Genomic DNA, 26772 nt, shown 5'->3' with positions numbered 1-26772 from the left:
ATTTTAGCGTAGAAAGTAGGGCTTTATAAATCTCTCTCGTTTTTGCAGGGAATCAGAAACTTCCTGTCAACCTACTATAGAGGGAAAATGACATGTTAGTGCAGTTTAAATCTACAGGATCAGTCCAGGGATTCAGTGTTGTGCGGTGACTGCCCGGAGGCAGAGTTATCCCATAATCCCAGGTAGCTGACTCACCTGCAGGTGCTGGAAGCGGTTTTCGGAGGCAGCGAGTATCCCAGCCAACTGCAGGGTGAAGGACAGGATGCTGGGGCTGGGCTCGGGCAGGGCCAGCACAGAGCTGATGAGCTCTGTCAGACACGGGTTGTCCTGCACCAGCTCCACAGTCGGGTCTAGTGGTGCCAGAGAACAGCAGGTCACTGCCAGGACTGTCCTCTCCCACTGAGGTGATTCCCTGAGCTGAGGTAACCCCTGACAACTCATAGAACTGAGGAATTTGGGTCCAAGCCCAGGTGTAGCCTCAGCTACTAAACAGCGTTTTCAGGTGTCTCCGAGGGGACAACACCTCCAGAGGGTCGTGGAGTCTTCCTCTCTGCAGACATTCAAATCCCACCTGGACGCGTTCCCGTGTCACCTGCTCTGGGTTGGCCCTGCCTTGGCAGGGTGCTGGACTGGAGGATCCCCAGAGTTCCCTTCCAACCCAAACCGTTCCGTGATGGACCTTCCCCTATGGTGCTGACCTGCCGCCCTCCCCCCCTCGGCCCGGCCCCCGGCGCTCACCGAACCACGTCAGGCTGCGGAACCAGTCCAGCAGCTTCTCCAGGCAAGTGTCGTCGAGGCCGGGCTGCCGCGGGTCGGCCAGGGCGGCGCACACGCCGGGCAGCAGGACGGCGCACTCGCGGGTCATGGCGAAGCGGCGGCGGGCCCGGGCCACGAACCAGGACTGAGGGCCGGACATGGCCGGGGGGCACCGGGACAGGGACAGGGACAGGGACCACCACCGGGACAGGAACAGGGACCACCACCGGGACCGGCCCCGGCGCGGCCGCACCGCGAGTGTCGCAAAGGGGGCGTGGCCAATGCTCTGTCGGGGGGGCGTGGCCGAGCCCCGGCGAGGGGCGTGGGCTCCGCGCGCCCCGCGGGCGGGCAGTGGGTGCGGGATAGGGGCGCGTTCTGCCCGCGGTTGTCCCGCTGCTCCCGCGCAGGAGCTCCCGGCGCGCTGGCGGAGCGGAGCCCTGGCAGGGGCTGTCCCGCCGCCCGCCGGCGTTCCCGCCCCGCGGCGCCGCTTGGTGTCACTCGCGCTCTGCGCACAGACCGAACCCTGCCCGGCTCTGCCCTCAGGCGCGCCGAGGTTCTGCGCATGCGCTGCCACCCCGGGCCGCAGGGGGGCGCTCGTTCGCCCCGTTGCGCGGCGGTTGCCATGGTTACCGCGACCCGGAAGTGCCGCCGCGGGGCCATGGCCGCCCCCAGCCCCGACACGGCCCGAAGGGGCCCCTGCGGCCCCGCCGCCCCGTGAGGCCTCCCCGCCGCCCTCCCAACATGGCCCGCGGGGCTGGCGAGGCGGCAGCGGAGGGGGAACTGGTAAGGAGTGAGAGGCGGGGAGGAGGAGGAGGAGGAGGCCCCGGGTCTAGGCCTGCCTCAGCCCGGGCCCGGCCCGCGAAGCACTCCCTCGGGGCCGGGACAAAGCCCCCTCAGTACGTGGGAGTGGGATGACTTGGTCCGTGTCCAGCCCGCAGGACTCTTGGGTCCAACCTCTGTCTCCCTGGCCGGTCCATGGCACGGCGTGCAGGTGGCGTCGTCTAAAACTGTGCCGGGGCAGGTTTAGGTTCCACATTAGGAAGAATTTCTTCTCAGAAAGGGTGATTAGACATTTGAATGGGCTGCCCAGGGAGGTGGTGGAGTCACCGTCCCTGGAGGTGTTTAAGGAAAGACTGGACGTGGTGCTGAGTGCCATGGTCTGGTTCACAGCGTGGTGTTCGGTCACAGGTTGGACTCGGTGATCTCAGAGGTCTTTTCCAACCCAGCTGATCCCGTGATTCTGTGTTGGTGTTCGTTTCCCACCCCTTCAGCAGCAGGTGGAGATTTTTAGCCCCTTTGGGAGCCCCCATGTTCTCCTGTCACGGGTGGCTCTGGTTGGGCCAGTTCTGTAGGAGCAAAGAGGCTGTGAAGGTTTCCAAGGACAGAGATGGGTTTGTTATTGCATGTTTGTGTCCTGATTAATGTTTTGTTATTTACCATTTATCAGGGCTGAGCGCCTTTCACATTCTCTGATTCCAAGTGTGATAGCTGCACTTGGGGAGAGAGATATTTCAGACTGAGATACCTTAAAATAACAAAAATAATCACTGTGCTGCAAGGAGCACCACCTCAGGAAATTAAAAACTGCGTGGCATGGTGTGTGAGATACAGACCTGCCTCCTCTCAGCCAGCACAGAAAGTTGTTTTACCTGCTCTGTGGTCAGTCCTTGCTCCTGTTCTGCCAACCAGGGTTCTCAAAAACACTTCACCCCCTCCCCTGCCTCTGGCAGACACAGATCAGTGTCTGTCCAAAGAATGGTGCTGTGAGTGCCATGGAGTCAGCAGCAAGTGGAAAAGGTCTTTGTGAGGGCAGAATGCATCCAGATAACTTGAAAGCAAAGTGGAAATTTCCATTCTTCTCTGGATATGGTTACATTTGAGAAGCAGGGAAACTTGTCATTTTCTTTGGTTTGAGTTTTTTTTCCCTCAGCCTGATCACTTCTCCAGTTGAATATGGGAACTGAACCATCCCACAGCATGACAAATGAGTGGGGAAGGGAACAGGTGAATGAGTTGCAGCTTAACTGGTGGAGAAATTCAGGCAGAACCAGCTGAAGGTTCAGTTGTGCACTGCAGTGCACAAGTCCCTGTGACTCGGGTGGAAGGTGTCCCTACCCATGACAGGGGAGCTGGAATTTGATGATATTTAAGGTCCTTTCCGACCCAAATCATTCTGCGATGGTTCATGACTGAAGTGACTTGCACAACATCACAAGACCATTTGTGTTACAGCAAGTGATGCTGGGATTTGCAACAACCATCTCCCAGCAACTTAAGTGGTTTTGACAAATGGCTTATTTTTATCAGAAAGAATTGAAAACTCCTATCTCATCCATTTGACATTTGAGCAATGAAATAGAAGAGGAACAGAGGATCTGGTGACAACATTTACTGTTTGAATTTATTGCACTCTCACTTTGTTGTGATAGTAAATGATGTGAAGTTTTCTGGATGTGTATTATAACCAGTTGTTTAGCAGCAGATGTCACAGTTCCTGTGTCTTTCCCAGGGAGATGATAGCCTGTCTGTGATAACCTGTGAGTCAGACACAGAAATGGTGAGTTTTCATATCAGCTGTTTATCTGTGGCATCAAACTTCAGTGGGCACCACCTTCATGGGGACCATTGATGTGGCCAAATCTGCATATACTTAGTGCTTCTGTTTTTCTTTTCTATGGACAAGGTTTTGTCTTATTAGAATACAAGACATGCACAGACAGTGGAGCCAATTTTGAGATTATATGCGGAAATCTTAAGAGTTGAATATTTTCAGTCATAAAAACGTGTTTCTCTTTCAGAAGTTAAAGAAGAAGATTTTTCACAAGCCTCCCAAGTCACCAAGTAAGTGTTGCAAAATTTTGTCTTCTGCTCTTCACAGGAACTGAAGTATTTATTTGAGACAACATCTTGTTCTTCTCTTTAGAATTATTCACTGCTGTGTGCAGAGCACACCTATTTGAGATTTGTTCTGAAACCTGTCAAGTTTGATTTGTATAGGCTAAATATTGAAGTTTATGGAATAGCTGTAGTTCTTGATTCTCCAGCATAAGCGACTTTTTTATCATGTTATTCATTCTATTGGCAAATATTCTGAATTTCTTATTGTAGTTTTGGAGAAATGCTGATACTTGCAATGTAGAATTACTGGAGCTCCCTACCACCCAGTAGATATGTGTGTGGATTTAGCAGTCCTCTGTTTCATTTGTTGGGTTTGTTGGTGGGGGTTTTTATTCACATAACCTTAGAAGTGCAATGTTATTATTAGATCTGCACTTTTAATATGGGGTTTGTCCTTGTCTTTTCTTTTCTGGAGTTTGTTTCTTGCTATACTTTTCCATTTAACTGGTTTTTTAGGCTTCCAGTGAATGTTTCAAAGAAGACTTTACCTTAGAGTGTTATTAACAACATTAATTTAGATGTGCAGGTATCTTAAGGTTGCCTATCCAAACTGTACATGTAAATATTTCCATCTGTTGAATCATACTACTGTCACTATGCCTCTTTTTAAGCCTCTTCGTTTTTTGGAATTCTATTTCTTCAATACAGTGGTTTTAGGTGGTTTTTTTTAGGTAAGTGTCCTGTTACTCTGTACAAGCCAGGATGTAGTACACTGTTAATTCTAATTTTATCAGTATTAGGACTGTGTCTTGAGAACTTTGAAGCACAAGACAACAAGAATTTCTGTGACCTTAAGGCAACACTGAGATGTTTTCTTTTGCTCTAGAGTCTCCCTACAGCTCTAGCACACAACTGTATCCCAAAAAAGCTGCAGCTTGGCGATCTCTGCAGGGAACAGGCAGTGCATGTTCAGAGAGTGCAGCTGTAAAAAAGCCAAGGCAGCTGTGGCTGGAATCACTGAAACAAGGTAATAGTATGGAAATTAGATCTGCATATGTGGATAAAATTGGGTGTTGTGGACAGCTTAATGTATAAACTCTTAAAAAATAGAGTTGTATTTGATTAAAGTTTGCATAGGAAGTCATTTCACTATTATTTATTTGGGAGGTTGAAATTATCTGATCTTGAGCACTGGAATTTATAGAGGGAAAAATTAACAGCATCTGGAGCTTTCTATGTTGCATTTGCTCAGAATAAATCCACACATTTAATTCACAATTAGCCCTGATTTTTGCATTTTTGTTCCATTTTTGTTGGCAGGAATGAGCCATCCTCTGAAATCAGATGTTGACATGGGGCATATGCGAACCAACATTTCCAGTAGCACTCCAGAATATTTGAAGGAAGCTCTAGGAATGAAGAAGCCAAAACATTCTCGTTCTTCTAGTAATGGTAAAGTCTGCAGTGGTGTGGTGGATAAAAGCTAATGATATTTTTCCTCTGTGAAAACACACATTGCTTAAGATCTTCACTTCAATAAAGCAAGAGCCATTTCAGTTGGTTAAAATATATGTGTCAAAATATGATCCCTGGGATACTTTTTGAAATTTCTAAATTGGTTAGGGCAGGGGTTTCCAATTTTTTTTTTTTTTTTGAGCAATGAATCACTGTTAGCTTTCAGAACTTCTGCAAATTGCCATGCATTTGCAGCTGAAAATGTTGCAAGTATAATATGGTTCAATGGGACAGCTGTAGACAATTTATTGTGACTTTGCAAAACATAGTTTAGGAACCATTGATAGAAACCATCTGCTTGCCTGAAATTCTGTGTAATTGACTCCTTTCACTTCTTCTCTAGAAAGTGTTTTATCGTGTGGTTGTGACGTTAAGATCAAATGAGTTTTATGAGAAGAGCAAACTTTAATGCTGGTTTTCTCAAAGCAGAACTGTGAACTTAAAAATTCCACTTCCATTTAAAATGACACCTATACTTTTACTGGTAATACACAGTTTCTGGCAACTTTTGAAGTTGATAGATTATCACATGTTAAGCATACAGAGAAAAGTGGATTCTGGACACCTTGTAGAAAACTTTTGTAGATAATAGATTTGTTGGGATGAGAAGACTTCAGTCTTCTGTGGAGTTTGTGTCTTTCTTGAGATGAATATTTTAATATAGCACCAGAGAGAAGTAATTAGGAGAAATTGGCTGTAAAATCTGGCAGAAGTTTCATATAGCTACACTTCCATTTCACCTCCATTTCTGAAATTAATTTCCTTGCTGATTTTTCTTCTTCTAGAAAAAAAAAAGCCTAGTTTCCAGTTTGGTGCTGTTCTAGATATTTTTCTTTAGCTGTAAGGTTCCTGATGAGTTAAAAATACCTCTTTTGGATCTACTTATTTTACATACCCCTTTCTGTAGGCTACATTCCTGGAACTCCTGACTACAAAGAAAAAGAAGATATGTATGATGAAATTATAGAACTGAAGAAGGTACAGTCTCTCTGATACTCACAGAAAAATTCACAGTCTTGCTCCATCCACCTGAAGGTGCCCAGGCCTTACTGCTCCAGAATACTTTGGTTTCTACAACTGGGACATCCACCACATTTTTTGCATTTGTAATGTAAGGCTTAACTAAAATTTGTGTCAGACTGAGGCAGTTTCATTGTTCTCATGGTGTGATAGATGCTTCTGAGTGCTGCATGTGGAAGCCTTGAAGTGTAGCCAGTGCTGAGCCCCAACCATGGCCCTAGCTGGATGCTAAAAAGTTTCATGGCCTTTGGTTTCTTTGCCCCCACCTCCTTTTTTTTCCCCCTCACCTTCCTGTCCATTACCCATTTACTGATCACACTTTAGCAATTTGTCTGTTGAGGTGAGTGCAGTGTATGAAAGGTGAGGACTGTCACCTCCCTGAGCTGTCAGCCCTGCTCCAGTGGGATGGTATTTTTTCATTGTTGTTGTTTGTTTTCTCTTTTGCTTCACTGTCACCATCGTCATTGGATTGTTACTGACATCGAAATGTGTGTTCCTATTTCTGAAATGTGAAATGTGCTTTCAATTTTTCTCCCCTCTCTTAGACAATACAAGCTCAGAAAAATGAGGGAGATCGAATGAAAACGAAGCTCCGTCGACTGGAACAGGAGAACAGTAGGAAGGATAAACAGATTGAACAACTGTTGGATCCTTCCAGGGTGACTATTTCTTGGGGGAATAGAAGTGGGACAGAAGAGTGCAAGTCTGTTGCATGTTGACCCCTGGGAATGATGAGCTTGAATATGAGAGGTGGCTGGTTGGTGCAAAGGGATTTCTGTTTTGTGTATCTCAGCTCAGTTCCAAGGAAGATTATGCCATGCAGTGCAGAGAAGTTCATTTAGCAAAGATACCTATAATTGCTGATGGTACAATGAAAATGCTGTCTCTTTAGGGGCCCACTTTCTGAATATTTTACCTGAGAGTAGAAGGGAGTTAACCTCCTGCAGGGTCACCAGTGCACGCAGTCCTGAGACTTGACCAGGAAGCAAAAGAGCAGCCTTATTGTCAGACCCACAAGGCTGAGGAGTGTTTGTGATTAGACTTAGACTTGAATCCCACTGAATTTCTCGTGGCTGTCACTTTCTGTGTGCAGATCTACAATAAATGTGCTAATATTGAATAATGAGCATAGGGACTTCAGAATTTGGTCTGTGAAGTGACTGTGGAGATGAGTAGGTTGGAAAATTCTGTGGGAAGAGCCAGCAGTAGAATAAAGTAGCAGGGTTGGTCACTTGCTTTCTGTGTCTTGTTTTTCAGGGCTCTGAGCTGGCACGAGCTTTATTAGAAAAGAAGAATGATAATGGATGGGTAATGGTTTCTTCATTATTTCTGCTTTCATTTTTTCTTCTTCCTCTTGCCAAGTTGAAACACTACTGAAAATAAAACAAAGTAGAGAAAAAATAAGCAATTAAGGAATCATGTAACCTTTATCTCTGTAGTCAGGTAAAGTACTGGTGCTTTGTCAACCAGTAATAAAGATCCAGAATTAACATTATTTTAGGGAGCTTTCTTTGTCCTTGTCTTGAGTCTGTCTAGGGAGTATTCTCCCTTTTATTTGCTGCTTTGAATAGGCAAAGGTATAGAAAGGTAATAGGCAAAGTTGTTTTTATTTTACAATTGTGTATAAATATTCTTAAGCTGGTGATGTTACCACAGATACAAATTAGGGATCTGATTTCATTAGATCTTTTCATTAGATCATTTCATTCTCTTTTTCACAGGGTAGCAGATATGTATGATCTACTAAGTACTGAAGTATGTAGGAACAAGTATGTCTTGTTATGTACAATTTATAAAGGCAGGGCAAGGTTATGGAGGAATAGAACTTATGTGAAGAGACAGATTATTCGAGGATTCATGAGTGTTTTATTCTTTCTGTAGGTGGTCAGTGGATTAAAGCAGAAGATTCTCAAGCTTGAACAGCAGTGCAAGGAGAAAGACAACACTATTAAGTATGATTTTGTGGGGGCAAGGGGTAGAGGCTTGAATTGGATGAGCTAATAAAGAAAATTGGAGATCCATGTTATTTTGCATTTGTGTTCTTAAATTCTTGAAGACATTTTAATAAACTGCAAGAATGTATTAGCAGTTATAAACCACCCACCCAGAAACTGTGAACCAACAGGTATTGCAATGTCTTTGCTGGTCTGACTGGGTTATTTTTTGTTTTATTCTATTTTCAGTGAATTCCAGGCAGACATGAAGACCAACAATTTGGAAGAAGTGAGGTTAGCTATGGAAACCTACTATGAAGAGGTAGGTCTGACAGGTCCTTCAATGCATGCAGGAGGGGAAGCTGTTCAGTTGTTGAGTCCAAATATAAATGGAATATTTTAGATAGATTTCTTATAGCTTAGCTGCACCTATTTTCATAGATGTTCTCATAGCTCCAACTGCAGGTACTGAAAAAATGTTTTCCTTCAATAAGTTGAGCATGTTAACTAAAAAGGCCAAATAAAGAAACTACTGTACCTCCCTAAGTGTACTGTCAAGATGAAAGCCAGTATAACAGTAGCCTGATTTTCAGTGACAGCATTGTTACCTTTGCTACTACCCAAAGTCTTGTTCTGATTTTCACCTAGTGAATAAATCTGTGCTGTGGAAGCTGACATTGCTAATGCTCCTTAATGGAATCTGTATTTCACAGGTTCATCGCCTCCAACTCCTCCTGGCAAAGTCTGAGACTATGAGGAAAAAGTATGTTTAATTCTTTTGAGGCAAATGTTTGCATGTATGTGTTTGATATATCACTCATGTACTACTGTAGCTGATGGAAAACTATTACAGGGGAACAGTTTGTCATTTAGATTGCTGGATTTGCTTTTTGTTACTAATTTGGTTGGCTTCACAGCCTTGGCATATGTCTCAGTCACTTTTTTTTCTTGTAGATAAATCATTTGGTGGATGTGGAAAAATACTAGAGCTATTTTAGAAGTACATGAAAGCTCTGAGAATTTATCTCTTAAATAAAATTCATCTTCCCCCATAATCACACGTATTCTGGCATCACTGGTGATTGAAAAAAACTCACTGGGTGCTTGGCATTTTACTCTTGAGTCAGTTCTGCATCTTGCTCTGTGTGCTGCAAAGAAAGGGTTTTTGGAGTAAACATTGCTTTTCTTTAGTACAGACAGACAGACTAGTAAGTCCCTGTGAGAGAAACTTGTGCTTGTCACTGGTGTGTGGGTGTGTCACTGATGGTGAGGGTGAGCAGTCTATAGAAGGAATAAAAATCAAAGCACAAAGGCAGAAGACAAAGCCCCAGTAAGAGACAAATTAAAACCATCAATGCAAGTGCATGTTGTCCAAGCTCAGAAGAGGGTAAGAGTGTCTGGTGGGATAGGAAAATTTGTTACCTCACCACTTCAAAATATGCTTGACCTCCTCATGTTAAGTACAGGCAACCATCTTAATGTTGGGTGTAATTATGTAGATTGATAGAAACATATGAGAACTCTTTAGAGTAATTATTTAAACTGCTTGTGTTTCCCTAATTCACTGTTACTTGTGGCTTGAAAACTGCAATTTGTTCTGTCACTGTTTTAAAAAAAATAATTCTCTCTTTTGGCTCAGGCATGCAGTGACCAGCCTCTTGAGGCTATAAACCATCACACCTAATTTATTTACAGGTGAAAATGAGTCATCAGGTCTCTTCCTTGTCCTCATTTATTCATAGCTTCAAAAAGCAGTGGTCAGGGCAGTCTCCCTCCATTAGGTGACTGTCAGTCTCCTCTTGAGAGGCTGAGCACTGAAATAATAAATGATGTTGAAGGTCAGGGCTCTGGCACATAGAAAGTATTGTAGGAGAGTGTTTCTTTCATGATGCCTGTCTACATTATTTCTGGCTGAAGTGAATGGCTTTTGGCTCCTGTTTTTCAGTGTAAATGCTAAAGTGTGATTATTTATATGTGAAGCTGTAGAATTCAATTGTAGCTGGAAACTAGGCAGCCTTTCAAGTCCTCAAAATGGTCTGCAGTTCTTTAATTTAGGTTTTGATGAGCCTAAAATAATGTCACACAGTGGTATGGTTATGATTTCTATCATTTCAGTCCCTGCCTGGTTTTGGTGGTGTGTTGTGTTTTAGTTTTCACTCTTTTTTTCCTCCTGCCTGGGACAGCTGTATGAACAGTCATCCATGACATCTGGACAGCCTTGGATTTTTTATGTCTTCATTTCCTTTTAATTTCTAAAAAGGAGATCAAATTCAGCTTCTCACTCTGATATGCCAACTGTAGGCTGTCTCCTGCTTTACCTTGTAATTATTCCTGTGGGTGGGATGTAAGATTCCTTCACAAACTGTTCTGTGTTTGTCACTGGTAGTGGCATTTGTCCAAAACTAGGTCCATCAGTTATTTCAGACCTTTCTTTCTGGAAGTAATTTTTTTAAGATTTTTCTCATTAGCAATGAAGAACAAATATTTCATATTTAAAGTAGTTATAACACATAGCAGGCTTTCCTTTTTCTCTTTTCTTTTTTCTATTTCCCTTTTCTGATGTCTTTTATTCCCATGTTAGCTGAATTCTTCAAATCTGTTTCAAATCTGATTGATTGAAATATACCTTAAATGAAGAAATTTCTCTGGGGTTTATAGACCCAAGGATAGTTTCTCTGACATTAGAGCAGCATTCCCAGCTATCTGAAAACACACTTGTGTGTTGGATTTGTTAGAGAGTTATTCTATGTGTGTCCAGCCCTCTCTCTCTCCCAGTCTCAGGTTGTTTGTTAGGTGAACAACAGCAGTTTAGAGCACACAGGTCTCTGTGCTGAACAGTTTTTTAGAGGAGTCTCACAGTTGACTGAAGATAAGTGTTTTTTAAATCAGGTTCAGGGTTCTGCTAAAGCTTTATAAAGTTAGTTAACAAAACAAGCAGAAAGCAAAATAAGCAACACTCATACAAACACCCTTGTTTATGTGTTAATGAAACAGAGTGGGGGAGGAAGTGAAAGTAATAAATGAATTTTCAAAGTTTTAAAGTATCTTCTTCCTTTGACGCAAATTAAAACAATTATCAAAGTGTTGAGCAAAATGGTCTTTGCATGGGTTTTTTTTGCTAAAAGAATAGATAACTTCCCAAGTAAAAGATGTTGAGAAATGCTACAGGGGGGGGGGAGCTGAGACAATTAACTTAGCCAGCTGACTTGAATAGTGAGGCTGCTCCACTCTTTTTAATGCTGGTTCTTTGTCCTGTGCTTTAAAGTTAACTCTCTGGTTTTGACCCCTTTTCCAAGTACAGAGAGCAGAGATACCCAGAAGAGACTAAAGTCACTGAATGCTGCTGTCCTGAGATTGTCCAGGAACATCAAGGAGTTGCAGACTGAGAATCGGAGGCTGAAGGAAGATCTGGATCATGTACTGAGCAGTTCTCCTCCTCCCAGTAAAACAAAAAGTATGTGCTGAAAAGTTGGTGGATGTGGGATAAGGGATTTAGGTAACAGCTGAAAGATGTTTGGGAGCAGGACCTTGCAATGGTAGAAATAAGGGAGTTATTACAAAGGTGAAGATTTGGGAGTGGCAATAGTTGGAATGAGAACTTTCTCACAGGAGTCACTCTCTGACTTCTGGATGTGTTGCTCCAGTCAGACCTGCATTTCCTCTATTATTATCCCTGAGAATTCTGAACTGGAATCACTAGAGGATTTATCCTTGCACTGAAAAACTGTTTTTCAGTTGTTGAAAGCACATGTATGTGAATGGTTTATATTGATTTCTGAGCTAATTGATTTAGAAGTTGCATATTTTAAGCCCATTCTCCTTTTTCCATTGGTACATATTTAAAGTTGGCATTCAAAGGTCTTCAGATGGTCTTTCTGTATGGACAGAAGTTTCAAAAAGCGAGAGCAATGTTGACCCACTGATGTAGCTACATGTTTAAAGCTTTGTTATTGTGTTTAGATTATAGTGAGTGGAGCAGACAGAGGCTGGTGAGGCGGATTTCAGAACTGGAAAAAGTAAGTGGTCATGGTTATGGGGCCTTACCTGTCTTGGAGCAGAAAATGTAGAACCACTGGCTTGTTTCCTTGGCATGTTACCCCTCAGTGTATCAGCTGTGTGCATTCTGCCTCACATGATGTCTGTAGCATGTGCCCTTCCTCCCTGTTTTCTTTGATCATATTTGTCACATATAGATGCACGTTTTAGAATTAGCTTTCATTTAATCTTTTCTCATGGCCTAACTAACATTTTTTTACAGTAAATTTGAATTTCCCCCCCCCCCTTTTTTTTTTCTCTTTTGTGTTTTCCATGTAAATTTATCCTGCTTAGAAAGTATGTGCCATGGAGAGCACCAGGGTGTCACCAGCAGATAGTGACTCATCACAGTTGCCTGCTGTGTCATCTTCACCTTCTGTAGACCTGGATCATCCAGCCCCCCAATACATAGACCATGTTGAGGAATGTCATCATCTCCAAAGGGAAGTGAAGAAACTGAAGAGTGACAGGAAGGCACTTCAAAATCTCCTACTCAGTAAAGAGTAAGTGTGACTCTTGTCTGGGATGTTGTTCTTTTGTAGGTGTGAATTATTATTTCTGATCACGTTATGAAATAATGTAATAAGTACTTCACATTTTTCAGCAAAAAAATTAATTTTGAGGGCCCCTTCAGCTTTTATTTCAAATGCTTCTTCTAATCCTACTTTCTTTGTAAAATTACATTGCAGAAAAAAAGGTCAGAGAATGGAAAATGAGAATTTCTGCTTGTTTCTCACATATTTTTCAAGGCTTATTTTTCTGCCAGCCACACTGAAAACTCTTTGACGGATTCTGTGTCTCTTTATGCAGCACTTCTTGCAAGTATTGTGCTGTAAAAGTTTGTGGGTTTCTTTCAACATCATTTGTCCTGTGTCACTTCTGAATGAAGATGCACAGTGAGAGCGTGTGAGGAGGCCTTTTCCTTCTGAACAATGTGTGCTCGTGTTTTGTTTTGTTTAGAAGGAAAAATTGAGCATTTAGTTACTTTACAAATTCGAGGAAACTCATTTTATTTAGAAGTTTAAACAAAAATAACTACTTTGTGGAAGCATGAATGCCTTAAGTATCACTTAGATTTCCTTATTCCTTCGAAGATCAGATATCAAGCAGTTGCTGCAGGCTAAGGCTGAAGTGGAGCTGGAGCTGCAGAAGTGGCAGAGTAAGATGGAAGAAAAGAGTACAGAAAAACAGACTTTAAGGTATCACACCTTGTAGTAGTAGATCCTTTCAGAACCAAAAGACTGTTGAAGTATAATTCTCTTTTGAAGTGGCTCAAAATCCATAGGAGTTCATCTGAACTGCAAGAAGCTGGGAATTCTTTTAAGCAGAACTGTTTTGGAAAGGAGTAAGTTACTAGTGGAAGAATTCTGTAGAGTGATTTTAGAGGAAGTGGAAGACTAAGGAGTAGAGTAAAAATAAGAATTAAATTATAGTAAAAATTAATAAGATAAGTGGAAATAGCTGCCATGTTGGGCTCAGAGATGTTTTCTCTGAGGAAAAATTGTGGTATCTTTACCTTAGCCTGTGCTCCTAGACTATTGCCAATGTGTCACTGCAGTTGCTCCCTGTATTCTGTATAAATGTGAGTAATAATCCTGTATGAGGGTGTCAAAAAAAGGTGACTTCATAATTGTTTTGTAAGAAAGGAGTTTGACTGACAAATATGAAACTGTAGCAGATTTAGATGTATTATTAATAGTATTAAGGGTACCACTGTAACCTTGGGACTTCTTAATTTTAGCATAAGGCTGTGCTGTCACAACTTGAGAATTGATGTTACATGTCTGTCACTATGAGAATAGATATTGTTATCCTGAGAAGTTTCCAATTTTGGCCTTAAAAAAAAAAGCCCAAAGCAACCAAGTGTTATGAAATAGGTTCAGTTTTTCAAAGCAGGAACATCAGAAAACTTCTAGCTATAAATATCTTTCCTTTTCCAACCATAGTGAGGAAATCCAGAACCTGACACAGAAAGTAGAGAAACTGGAGTCAAAATTGGAGGAAGAGAAAAGACAAATGGCAGAAGATACAGTGGAAAATCTTCATAAGGTACAGACACACAGGTTTTATGTGGTTTGGGGTTTTTTTGTGTAGTCATGTTAAGCTCATTTCACTAAATTCTACTGGGAAATTATTCCTGGGGATTTTGATTGCACTTAAAAATAAATAGACCCTGAAATACATGTAGTAAAAAATATGAATAAAAATGTCCACTTGCTTAAGAGGTTTCTGGGTTTTGATATACTGTGCAATTCTTTAGATTCTTTTTTTGTGTGTTATAGGCTGATGGATGCTAGAGGATGTTTTGAATACCAAATAACTCAAGCCTTTAAAAACAGCCAACAAACAGCTCCTTTTTTCCTCTGCAGACTATATATATTCTTGGCCAGTAACCATCCATTTATTGAAATGTTCCCATTATTTGTAATTATCACTAAGTTCCTACCAATTTCTCATTTTAATAGTAGGTTGTCATTTTTAATATGACATGATCCATTTGCTAAACTTAAGCCTGTAACTCGGCATTTTTAGGTTATAAATAAATCCTTTTCGTGGAATCAAGAGGTTTTTTTAGAGTCTATAAAATCTCTTGTTCTTCTATTTAAAATTTTACACCAATAAATTAAATTAGTCTTTTAAACTTGCAGCTAACTTTCGTTTGGCAAGTGAGGTCTGACAATTAGTGTGGGATAATTAGGGATCAAAAGGATCAAATGGTGAGAGGTGGAATATGCAACCACACCTCAGAAGAAATAACTGGAACAAAATCTTGTTTTGTTCTTGGTTTCTTTCTTTGTCCTCTAATTAATTTCTTCAAGATAGAAGAGTAGAGTTATGCCAACTTACACAAAGCTCTCTGTTTGCTCAGTGTCAGACAAGGCCAACTAATCAGTAAGTTTAAGCAGATAATTATGGGGCTACAGTTGCCAGGATGAGACATTAGAGAATTCCCTGGTTAATTAATACTTGTCTTTCCTGGAGAACTGCAAAATTAGGTAACCTGACATTTCTTCTCAGTCTGTTCATAACATACAAACCACTTCTGATCAACAAAGCAGTGGGTTAGCAGTGCCTTAGCAAAGCATAGAAAAATAGGAGTATGTGGAGATGAGAACTTTTCCATTCCCATGCTCTGCTAAGGGCTAAAAAGGGGGCAGGAATGTGTTTCACTGTAACAGTCATCTGGATGATGAGTTTGAACATGACCAGGGTTCAGAACTAAGAGTTTCCTCTTGAACTTCCTTCTGCCCTGCAGGCAGGATGAACTCTGGTGCTGATTTTCCTGAGTCATTAGTAACCTGTCTCCCTCACGGCTTTGTGTCTTGACTGTACTAACTTAAAGATTCTCCTTTGCAGTCTTCACCAGTCTGCACAGTTAAAGGCAAAGAAGATCACAGGGAAGAACAAGCAGCCAAAATCATCCAGAGACACTGGAAGATGTACAAAACCAAGGTGAGATTGTCCTAACAGGGAACAGCGAGGACATGCCCCTCTGAATTTTACTCTTTACCATCTGTCCTCATGTCTTAAAAGATGAAAAAGTTTTTTTTCCTTAGGTTTGTTGTTTGAGGTTTTTTTGGGGTTGGAACAAGTATTTTCTGTGTGTTTTAATTGTTGGGGAATATTTGGAAAGTCTTTGTTAGATAAAGCTCATATATATTTGTGGCATTAACATGAGCATCTTTCATTTCAGAAAGAAGAAATTGCTCTGGATGAGGTGAGTCTGTTTACACCCAACAAAACAGTACAACAGATGTAATTTGTATCAAAGAGCAAACAAATAACTTCAAAGATGTTTTACCACAGTGATGTTTGTTCTTCAGTCTGGCTTATAATCTTCCTCCTGACATCCTGTTTTTGTTTCATACATCTTGTCAGTGATTCCCTTTTGGTCTCAGATTTTCCTTACTTAGTACCTTCTGCAAGATGAATGTACTTCTGAAAATTTTGATACCAACAGACAGGAAATTTTTTTCCAAACTAGATAATTCTAATAATGCTTTAATTCTTACTGTGATGAATTTGAAGTAGGATTTGAAGTTTTTGCTAAGGAGAAATGTCTCGGAGTATTATGAAGAAATTGGCAAGTTTGTCAAACAAAATCACTTCTTCATAAATGTTTTGCAGAAAGGTTTTGATTAAACTGGTTTTTTCCGATAGCCCAGTGTGGCATCTTGTGTTTGTTTCTTCCAGAACATTAAAAATCCCACTTTCAGAAATTAGTCTTTACATCTAAATGCTTCTTGTAGAGAACAACCCAGTAAACTCTCTGAGTGGAGGGGAAAGACTTACATTCAGTGTTATCACCACAATGGTCTGCCAGGCTTGGCTTGGTTTTCTGATTGTGCCAGAGCATCCCAGAGCCCACTGGGTAGCCAGAGTCTAATATGGAAATGGGAGCATGTTGCTGTGTCTGTTGGTGCTGGCACTTGGAACTTCCCTGCATTTGATAGGATCAATCATGAGCACCTCCCAGATGGAATTTAAACCCTGGTGGTGACCCCAGAGGTGTATGTCTGTGGGTTATCTTTCCAAGGAGCTAATATCTACTTCCTTCTCTCCCTGCTAGGCAGTTGTGGTGCTGCAGGCAGCTCTCAGAGGACATTTAGCTCGACAGAAACTGTTACTGAATAATGAGATCCACGAAGCAAAATCTCTCAACAAGGTAATTGTGGGGCAAATGGGTATCCCAACATCCCATTATGTTTAATTTGCAGTGTAAAGGGCTCCACTTCCAGGCTTGATTCTCTGAATCACCTGGTGATGTTGTTTTAATGTGCTGGTTGGCAACTCCACTGTAATTCCAGGAAGATACTGAGCTCATTCCCTGGGCTCCCTTTCCACCTTCTGTAGTTCTCACTTTTTCTCAGAAGTAAAGCTATAAATTCTCAGTGTTGTGGACTGTAACTGGGTCTCTTTTTTTTCTGGTTCTCCCATCATCTAATAATGTGCTCCTTAACTCCTTAATTCAGGGTGCTATTGAAAACTTCACTTGTTTTCAAGTGTTCACTACTTGATCATTGTAGTAATAGATAAACTTCTGTCACTGAAGTTCAGAAATAAGAAGCTGGAAAGCATCTTTGATTAGACTGAAAAATAAAGGAGTCTTGATGTGCCATGCTCAACCAAAGACTTGGTGTCCTCTGTCATGTTCAGCTTGCTTCAGATCATTTAGTTCTGCATATGAAAAAATTTCCTTACCAATTAAACATGCAGTTTCTGTAAATGATTTGCCAATTTATATAAACATCCTTTGGACCTTTATCAGGCCAAAGTTAATTTGTAATTCTCCATCCAGGTTGTCCACCAGTTGCACTTTACATGCTCTTTTATTTTGGCAAACTGGCCCCATGTAGTAGGACTGAATACTTTGCTTGATAGCACAGAAGATAGATCCATTATGAAGGTTGCCTCACCTCCTTCATCTTCAAAAGGTTTCCTTCCTGGAAAATAAATGAACTTTCCTTGCAGGTGTCTGCTTTTTCATTAATTGAATGCTGGTTCTTCAAAGCTTGCATGATGATCAGATTTGCATTTCCTGCTGATTTAGTCCTACAGAACCTTAAAGACTGCAGACCAAAAGATGGGAATGTTTGTTCTGCTACCGCTTTCACAATCGGGAGTAAGATTGTGAAAGGTTCTGTCAAGCTTCTGTGCATCTGTAAAAGGTCAGTTTTCTTTAATCTGATTGCTTTGCAGAACTCCTGCGTGTCTTCCATGTCAGACTCCTTGGGCTTGTCCTCTGATTGCGAGGAGAGAGATGAGACTGTGACGTTCATTCAGTCCATTTTCAGGGCTCACTCAGCACGTGCAGTTCTGCTTGAGGAGAGGTAAGTGAGGAGTAGATATTTCTGTAACATGCAGTAGCAAAATTGGTTTTATTAGAAGAGAGGAGTATTTGTTTAATAGAATTGTAGTGTGGGTTCCTTGGCAGAGAAAGAGAACAAAGCCATTGTTACAACAAAGACATGGGAGAGCTTGCTCCTGAGAAAAGTCGAAGGACGTGCAACTAAAAGGAATTTTGTAGCAGCAGCAGGAGTCTTTCCATATCCTGCTGCATTTTCTCTTCCATAGCAATGAGTAGAAGTAAAGTAAAATAATTACTCTTTGGAAAAAAACAGGTTGTTGTTGCTATCAAACAGATTGCTAGTACACTTGCTTAATATATGAATCTGAAGCCCTGACATGTACGAGTTAAGGGCTGTGGAGGAAGAATAGGGGAAAACTAGAATACCATCAATGACTTAGGCAGAGTGCAGTGGTTTGCTTACTCTGGAGTCTGTCTCTTTACAGGTCTTCCATGTCCAGTGCACCAAGTGAGAAAGCAGATTCTGCACTTTACAGTACAGAGAAGAAACCAGTCTCAGCAGCACTCCAGAGACCTCCTTCAGTCCTAATGTCGCCTCTTCCTGGTAATCTCATTTCCCTGTGTTCAAAAGTATGTGTGTTTTGAGTGGGTGCACACACAGTTTTATGGAGAACATCTGCACGTGCACACACATGTGCAAGTGCACAGTTGTACTCTGTGTGTGGGGCTTAATTTAATGACATGTTGCTTATCCTGGCACGTGCAGTTCCTTACATAAAAAAATAAAAGATCTGAGAGTACCACTACCAGCTTCCTCACAGTGCTTTGTGTTTTTGTCACAACTGTGGTTTGGAAAGTCTCTCTGGTGCAAGTGGTAATTATTTGAGGAACATGGTGTTCCCGTCTATTGCCTCTCTAGTTCCTTTTCAGCCCTCCCATCCCTGTAGCTGTAGGATGGTACTTTCCACTGCATTTTTGGGCCCTTAGCCATAGACAAGCTGAGAATGTTTTCACCACCCTGACTTAGTTTCTGCAGAAGACAGACAGACAACTGGTAAAAAGAACTATCCTAGGCAGCCATGTGTGTTCAGTCACGTTTTTTTTCAGCAGTCTTCAGTTGCTGCAGCGAGGGGGGAAAAATGAAGTCCTGAATAACCTTGCCAACTAGTACTACTGTAATACAAACTGAGAAAATCTGTCTTTTTTATGGCTCTTATGCCATTTGGTTTTCTTCTTGAATTCTTTATAGCTGTTTGTGAGAAGATGGAGTTAAAGCCAAAGAGGCTTTTAGGAGGATGTTAGAAGTCCTGAGTGGGAAAGGCAAAACAATGCTGCAGATAAGGCAGCTTCAGACATGCAGCTTCAAAGGAGTTAAAAACAAATTGAAAAAGGTTGGTTCTGTCCAGAGTGGGATATTTGAGGCTTTAATGGACCAGTTGGGGGGAAAAAAAGAGCAACTTTGAGTGTGACCCGAGAAACACTGACTTCTTTTTTGTCGATGAAAAGCTGACAGTCCCTGCAGACTTGCTCAGAAACAGAGAATGCTTTAAGCAGCTGAGGCTGTTTCTCTAAGATAGGAGATGGGGAATAAGCCAGATTTGCAGGGATTGTGAAAACAGAGGTCACACTTCAGTGAAAGAAAATGTGTTTAAGAAACTTTACTGTGTTCCATTTTCAGAGGCACATTCCACTTTGTGAAGGAGTAGGTAGTGCTTGCTTCTGAAGATGTTTGAGTTTTGAGTGATCTTAATTATGTCTAGTGACAGTATCCAGGAAAAAAAAAATGCTGCAGCACCCTGTTTTACCTGAACTCTACTGCAGTAGTCATTATTGGCATGCTCTGTGTAAACCTAGAGTAAATCAGTTGTGAAATTCTACCCAAAGAGGAAGAATCACTTAATTATGTTTAGTGCTTCTAAGACCCAAAGAAGGGTGTAAGATGAAGCTTGTCTGGGAAACGTGGTCATGTGAATCCCAACAGAGCACAGTCACTGTCTGGCTATGAAGGCTCCAAAGCTAAGTTTTATTGCAGATTATGATGACAAATTGATGAGTGAAGAAGTTTTGGAATTGTTTATACTAAAAGAGATAGAGAGGAAATCATGAACTTTCAGACTTTCTTTCTTGTGGTCCTTTACTAGGGAATATCAAAAAGGAGAGATTGGGAGCAAAGCAGGGTAAATTTGCTGCTGGTTTTAGGAATATGGGAGACCTTTTCAAAATCTGGGATGAGGATAGAATGTATCCAGGTGGCTTGTGGAGAGGCATACTGGGTATGTGCTTCTGTAGCTGCACAACTGCCCAAAGACTGCCTGGCACTAAGCTCTCTGAATTATTTGGTCCTGGTGTATTGGAGTGTTTAACCAAACTCTCCCAAAGACAAATTAGGAAGGAGAGCATTCTGATGTAAATGCCACCTTTCTGAAGAAATGTGACCCCTTGGTGATCTGTTTGGTTGTTTGCCATGTCAATTTATGTAGCTTAAACTAAAGTTAACCAAAAGTCCACCTCTGCCATTCTGAGCTCATAACTGGGTTTTCATGGTGAATTGGGATTTCCATGGTCATCCTGCAGCTTGGAAACTACTTGAGACAAAGAGCTTGTTAAGCAGCTGAGTGATTTAAAGCAATCAGATTCTTTTAGCTTTTAATCATGCAGCTGGACAGGCTCTTACTTCATTTGTCCCAAGTCCAAACTTTCATTTTGTGACCTCTAGGTCTTACAATGATCTTAAGCTTCCAGTGAGTGTATATATTGCAATAAGTCATTTCACTTCACTACCCTTCCAGCACTATTTTGAGAGGAATGGGGAAGATAAAAATGTGTTTTAAAAAACCTTATGTATCTGCTAGAATGAATGTATATAATCCTTGTCTAGCATTGCAGACTTTGGATTCATTGTTTGCATCAGGTTAGATGTCTCTGTATTTTCTAAAAAAAAAAAAAAAAAAAAAAAAAATTAATTAAAAAAATCTGGTGTAGCATTCAGTGCTGCTTTGCTTGTCTTTAGAATGTGGACAGTACTTGGAGATTTTATAGAGCCATGTCTGCTGATTCCCATGAAATGGAACAGATATTAACTATTCAGTCTGCAAAATGTGGTGTTTTGTTTCATTCTGTCAGGGGAGTGTCAGGAAGGAAGAATATGTTCTGTACATGCACAGCAATCTTGATTAAGGGCAGAATTTCTCTCTGTTTATTACTGGCCACTCTGGCTACGACTGTTAACTTCATTTGAGGCTTTCTTGAAATCATAATGAATTTACATACAACCCTTAACTCTAATCAGTGCTTAACCTTCACAAGCACAAAGATAAAGTTGTCTCTGAAGTGTATTAAATTGAAGATGAGGACAAGAATCTCAGACATCAAGAGCAGGATATAATCAAGAATGGTTTGGATAATATTAAGCTATTTCATGTATAATATGTTTATTGTTGGAGTTGCTTCTTCTAGTTACCATGCCTGCTTTTGGAAGTTCCCTTTGTTCCTCTGTATCACCAGAGCTACTGTCTCATAAACCTTCCTGAAAAATTCTGACATTATTTGTTGACTGATGCAGAGAAGAATTTCACTTAACTAGAAAGTCATGTGTTTCTTTGCTTCTGTAGGCTGAGGTCAATGTAATGGCCTGCCTTCATTCCTCCTTGCCATTCACAGGCTCTCTGTCTGTCTCTCTTTTTCTATTTCTGGGCCAGTTGTGGTCCCCTTTCTTTATTTCATATTCCAGTTTTTATGCTTGTTCTTCCATACCAGGAGATTTTTTTCCGGTGTCAGGAACCTCTTATTTCACTACAAGACCTGTGGCTTGTCTGTTCTCCTCAGGTAATATTCTCTGTGTGCCCTCCCTTTCAGGTCAAAATCTCAGTGTATGGCCTCTTGCCTGCTTCCCCTTCTACCACAGGTTGTCTTGATTAGTTTTCTTCTCTGGGAGAGTCTATTCAGATAATTTATGTTTGAAACTGAAAAGTAAGTGGAGCTGAGGGGAGAATATTGTGCTAGGAGGTATTAATAGCTGAGGGGAGGATATTGTGCTGGAAGGTATTAATAGCAGTCATCATTTAGTTCATAGATCTCTTGTAGAGGTCAAGCTGCTGGTTCTGCTCTTCAGGTGTTAGGGACTTTGTATGGGTTCATTTTATCCCTCTGGTTTTCCAGTGTTTATTGGAATCATTAGGGATCTATCTGTTCATGCCCTGAACACGTTGGAATGGAGGAGACACATAGAAACACAGATCCAGAAAAATGGCAAAGAAGGAAAATGAAAAAAAAATAAAGAAAAACAAACCCCATGGTGTGGTGTGGTCACTGTTTTGTTGTCATTACAGTAGTGCAGCTGGTGAATAATATTTTTGGTATTTTACAGGTATAAGGATGAAAGACAGTGGCTGAGAGCTTCTATCTCTCTTTGTATCCATTTCCCTTTGCTCCTTCTGTATTCTCATTGTTACCTTTCTGCATAGTTTAAGCTTGGGTCAGTTTTTCCTTTTCTGGGAGTGTAATAAATATTTGGTTTTATGACCTGTGATGGCTTCAGTATCAAATTGCTTTACTTGGTGGTGTGTGACCACCTGCAGAGATTTAAAGGCAATAAGACAAATGAGGTGTGGTCGGTCTGTCAGCTCAACACCGACCATGCACGGCTGGCTCACTAAGGAGAGCAGGAGCAGCTCTGTGCAGAAACAGATAGATCAGGCTTATCCATACCTGTGGGTAGGTCTGGAAACTCAGTGACTCGGAGAATATCACACTTCTCAGAAGGGCTTGTTTTTGTCAATGTTGTTTATTGATGACCTTGTTTCCTCTGGAATCGTTTCAGCCAGGTCCTTTGAGGGGCCATCCCATCCTGCTCCTGCCTTGCCCGGGGATGAAGCTCACTCAGACGACTCGGATGATGTTGTTATTGTGTCTCCTTTGTTGCAGATGAAGAAAAGCTACAACCACTTTTAAGTTTTGGTGACAGGCTCTGATGATCTTGAATTATTGAATTCACGAACAAAACTATTTGTACCAAGATCAGGCATGTCAAAGATGAAGAGAGGAGGAATAGCAACCCCTTTTTAATGGCAGTTGACATTATTTCAGCCATTCTTTCATATGTCATCTCTGCAGACTTTATGGCTAAAAGCCACTGACTGACTGTTAACCTTGCCCTGGCACACAGAGAGTTTGGATTTAAAAACTCAACCAAAACACTTTAATGTTTTGTTTCACAATGAAGATTGTAAATTCAGCTGACAAATTCAAGTGAAAGCAATAAAGCCTTAAGCTATTTCATGTCAAACAAAGTTTTGTTTCAGATCAACTAAAATATAATTTGTGTAATCAGAAAGTGGTTAATGACGTGACTCCAATTTTCAGCCTGTGTATGTTCAAGGGTACAGCTGGTATTTGTTACCTGGACCTTCCTATTTAAAAATTTTACTTGTCATATTTTGTATCTTTTTTTGTTAATTTTTATACTGAACATTTACAGACCTTGTAAGCCATTCCTCTGTCATAGGGCCATTCTAGGCCTACTGTATCAGCTGGCTTTCCTTATTTATTGCTCTTTCCACATGTGCTTGTGATGATGTGTACAGAATGTTTTGTATTTGAAATGTCTGATCACATAATCAGATTTTTGCATTTGTCAGGGCAGGTGTGTAGTGGCAGGAGTGTTCTGTGAAGGTATCCCCTTGTGACTGCTTTCTGCTTACAGATCACAGATTTGAGTTCATTATACAGAGTCATCTCTAAGATGTGAAAACATGTGACACAGGAGATAGGACTGTCTGAAATGTTCACCTGACTGCAGTGCTCATGCACTGAGGGGAGGAGCACTAAGGTTTTAAGTCTGATGTTCCTTTGCTGTGGTTGATACCTGTTCCCAGTACTACCTTTGCCTGTGCACACCTGCACAGTGGGTCCAGGCAGAATTTGAGAGAGGGATCACATATCCACCCATCTTCTGTCCTCAGGTAAAGCTGCCAGGCTGGTGCTGGAGAACATGGGCACTGCCCACTTAGTTCTGTGCATTGTGGATTAGGATGAGCATAATAAAAAAAAACTAATCCATGCAGTTTGGTTTGGGAACAGAAGTGGTAGGTTGAATTAAAAAATTAAGACTGCATCCAGAAACAGCACTGACAATAGCATTGTCCACGGAAAGACCAAAGACCTAAGGGGCTGTGGAGAATATAATCAGAGGGGTCTTTCCAGATCTTCTGTGCAGACTGTACTTTTTGACTGGAGAATTCCTACTGTCACACCAACACCCTTCAAAATCATTAAAATGCTTATGTGGGTTTTTTTAATCATGATATTTATTGAAAGGATAATTTCATTTTACATGCACACAGCGAAGGTTTGCTGGAAACTCTAATGGTTTCTTTGTCATCCAAGAGTAATAAAGTCTCCTGTAAACAGAAAGCACACTCTTAAATATAAGATTTTTATCACCTTCTCTTTTTTAAATTAAAAATCAGTCACCACTGTTTTGCAGAATACCAATAAGTCAGAGCTGTCTCCGTTTTGTGATTTCAGTGAAGGACTATCTGAAGCTTATCAGAGTTTATGCCAGTACTTGCAGCCAAAGAGGAAACTGGATGGCTGCAGCACAATGCAGCTGATTTCATTTAATCCCATCGGTGGAAATGCTGCCTGTACTATTTCCAAAGGCAGTTCTGGGAGCTCTCCATACCCAAAGCAGCCTGAAGAATGTCATTTGCACTCCCAATGGGTAAATTTTTCCTGGCTGTACTTTGGTCACATGACTGTCATCTGCAGAAAGGATAAAAAAATATATATAAAATAAAAGGGATAGAATCCTCTTGGTAGAAGCTGAGACCTGCTTCCCTCTGTTTCTGGAAGTCATGTTAAGAAGAAGGGTCATTTTGCTAAATGGAAGCAGAGCTGTACTGAGTTGCCTGTGTATAATATTTCAAGTCTGTAACTGGGGCTCTGTCATGGATCTCTCCAGAGAGTAACTAGAGCTGAGGACTGACACATTAAGGGAAGGGTATGTAGTGTGTCAGGACCCAGACTGGTATCAAATACCTACCTAGCTGTTATCCTACAGGGAAATACTGAGACAGCAAATATAATAAAGATGACATTCTTTTACTTTACTGTGCTGTAATGACCAATATGAAAGCATTAGGAAGTTGATACAGAGCAGGAAGATTTGTGTTTTACCTGAGCCTGTGACCAGCAGTAGAGCTGTCAACAGACAACTTCTGGCATAAAGGGGAGCTGGTATCTTGGGATGACCCAAAGGCACAGGATCAGGATGAAAAAGATGAAACATTTTCTGGAAGGAGTGAAAATATGTCTAGAGCTTTCTAAATTTGAGACTGCTATCTCCTAGGTATCAAAAATCAGATACTTTACTTGAGATGGGTTTCAAACTGATATTTTGGTTTGGAGGAGAACTTGCTCACTGCACAACGAGTTTGGTGTGGTACAGTAGGAAGAGAAACCTCCACAGTATCAGTAGCCTTTAACATGGTTGTGTTGTACACTGGAATGGAGTGTGTTGAAGGGAACAGCGGTGGACACAAGGTTTTGTTCTGTGGTTATCTGAACGCCAGCACCTGTGGGAAGAAGTGTGGAACAAGGATGGAAGAAAAAATTATTTGAATAAATGGCATTTTTCCTCAACAGGGAGCCGAGGACAGTGAAAGTCAGTGTGGCTCAAACCTCTCAAAATAAACCCAATACAAACATGTTGTTTCTGAAAAATAAGTTTTCTGTAGAAAGCCCTGGAAACCTTGTGGGGGCATCAAGGTCTTGAATTAAAATTAAATTCCACTGTAACCTATGTAATCTAAAAGCACACTTTCCATGCTGTTGATATGGAATAATGTTTCCAACTTAAAACCTTTTGCAGTGTTTAGTTAGAGATTGTGTGTGAGTACAGAGATTGGACTTTAATGGGACATTATCTCTCTTGATCTCTTTTTGCCCTTAAGTGCCTTTGCCTGTAAATCTTTACTGAGGCATCAAGACATGAAAACTGTGGTTTTTTGCATAGCTATAAAAATAATCCCTGCACAGGCAACTTTTAATGTAGTCAAAATGGAAAAGGAGTAATCTTGGCGTATGAGAGCACCATTAATTTTTATGATCTTTTTAATATTCAGAACTGTGCAAGTATTTTATGTAACTTATTTTGGGATCCTCGAAAAGCTAACACAATTGCAATGTGTTTACTCCTGATTGTTGAATTTTGAAATAAAGTTTGTATATGAACAGGTGATGTGTTTGTGCTGCCGTTACTGTGTTTGCATTGCCCCCCTGGCCTCTGCCGGGTGTTCCTGCTTTCACTTTGCACCTGGGTTGACCTTTTATCGCTGACTGTTTTCCTGAGCTTACAGTAACAAGGTAACTCAGAAACATGCGGGGTGTGGAATTTCTGCTTCAGTACAGGTTTAAGGTTGTCCCATCAGGAGTGAACAGGGTTCCTGACCAAAGCCTGGTGGAACTGGAAAAGCTGATGGACTTCTGCTTTCAGTCTTGCCTTCTAGTGTTTTATAGGGATAATCAGTGTTGGAACTCACCAGGGGCACAGAGGTTCTGTTGTGCTGTAGAGAGGCACAGGACTGGGACAAACTGGTCTGCCAGCAGCTGTGGGAGAGCAGGAGTCTACAGGTTTCAACTCTCCAGTTTGCTGACAGTGTATCCCCTCACCTCAGTTCCTGTTGCTGTTTATGAAGCTCTGGAAGGAACTAGGACACATGCATTCCCTTCCAGGTCCACTGAGAAAGCCTTTAGGGACTCCCAGGAAAAACAAGCCTTATGCTGCTCTTTGGACATAGAAGACCACATTAACTGCTGCCAAGACGTGGGAATCCTGCAGTCACCTTCCTGTCAAGCAGAGTCCTT

At 41.3% G+C, this 26772-nt stretch overlaps 2 protein-coding genes across 6 annotated transcripts in view; one reads left to right on the top strand and one right to left on the bottom strand.

Moving 5' to 3' along the window:
• The window catches only part of BRAT1 (BRCA1 associated ATM activator 1), an 8693-nt gene extending 7275 nt beyond the window's left edge, over positions 1–1418 (bottom strand). For both annotated transcript variants that reach the window (XM_027656505.1, XM_027656506.1), the window contains exons 1-2: positions 739–1418; positions 196–350 (exon numbers count right to left, since the gene is read on the bottom strand). In XM_027656505.1, the coding sequence (XP_027512306.1) occupies positions 196–350; positions 739–916 (333 nt within the window). In that variant the 5' untranslated portion in view covers positions 917–1418. The remainder of the gene's footprint in view (positions 1–195; positions 351–738) is intronic.
• Positions 1418–26772, top strand: IQCE (IQ motif containing E). 4 transcript variants are annotated; one of them, XR_003529872.1, is made up of 23 exons: positions 1418–1539; positions 3266–3313; positions 3555–3597; positions 4481–4621; positions 4915–5046; positions 6017–6087; positions 6675–6788; positions 7387–7437; positions 8011–8081; positions 8313–8385; positions 8777–8826; positions 11360–11517; positions 12024–12079; positions 12393–12601; positions 13193–13297; positions 14045–14147; positions 15456–15551; positions 15793–15816; positions 16669–16764; positions 17799–17929; positions 18393–18511; positions 19157–19298; positions 22831–26146. XR_003529872.1 is itself a non-coding variant. In XM_027656508.1 (22 exons), exons 1-22 carry the CDS (start codon positions 1498–1500, stop codon positions 26703–26705), a joined length of 1998 nt encoding a protein of 665 aa, XP_027512309.1. In that variant the 5' UTR covers positions 1418–1497; the 3' UTR covers positions 26706–26772. The 4 variants fall into 4 exon arrangements, 3 of the variants coding, with proteins under 3 accessions (XP_027512309.1, XP_027512311.1, XP_027512308.1); XM_027656508.1 differs by lacking the exons at positions 19157–19298; positions 22831–26146 and adding an exon at positions 26641–26772; XM_027656510.1 differs by lacking the exon at positions 19157–19298.

The sequence above is a fragment of the Corapipo altera genome, unplaced genomic scaffold (assembly GCF_003945725.1).
Source record: "Corapipo altera isolate COAL_440 unplaced genomic scaffold, ASM394572v1 104, whole genome shotgun sequence".
Lineage (NCBI taxonomy): Eukaryota > Metazoa > Chordata > Aves > Passeriformes > Pipridae > Corapipo > Corapipo altera.
Note: the sequence above shows the minus strand (reverse complement) of the source record. Positions and strands in the feature narration are given on the sequence as shown.

Coding starts and splice junctions, on each gene's coding strand:
- IQCE (XM_027656507.1), top strand. CDS start 1,498: ATGGCCCGCGGGGCTGGCGAGGCGGCAGCGGAGGGGGAACTG. Junction 6,789..7,386: donor AACTGTTGGATCCTTCCAGG/GTGACTATTTCT, acceptor CTTGTTTTTCAG/GGCTCTGAGCTGGCACGAGC. Junction 15,552..15,792: donor GGAAGATGTACAAAACCAAG/GTGAGATTGTCC, acceptor CTTTCATTTCAG/AAAGAAGAAATTGCTCTGGA.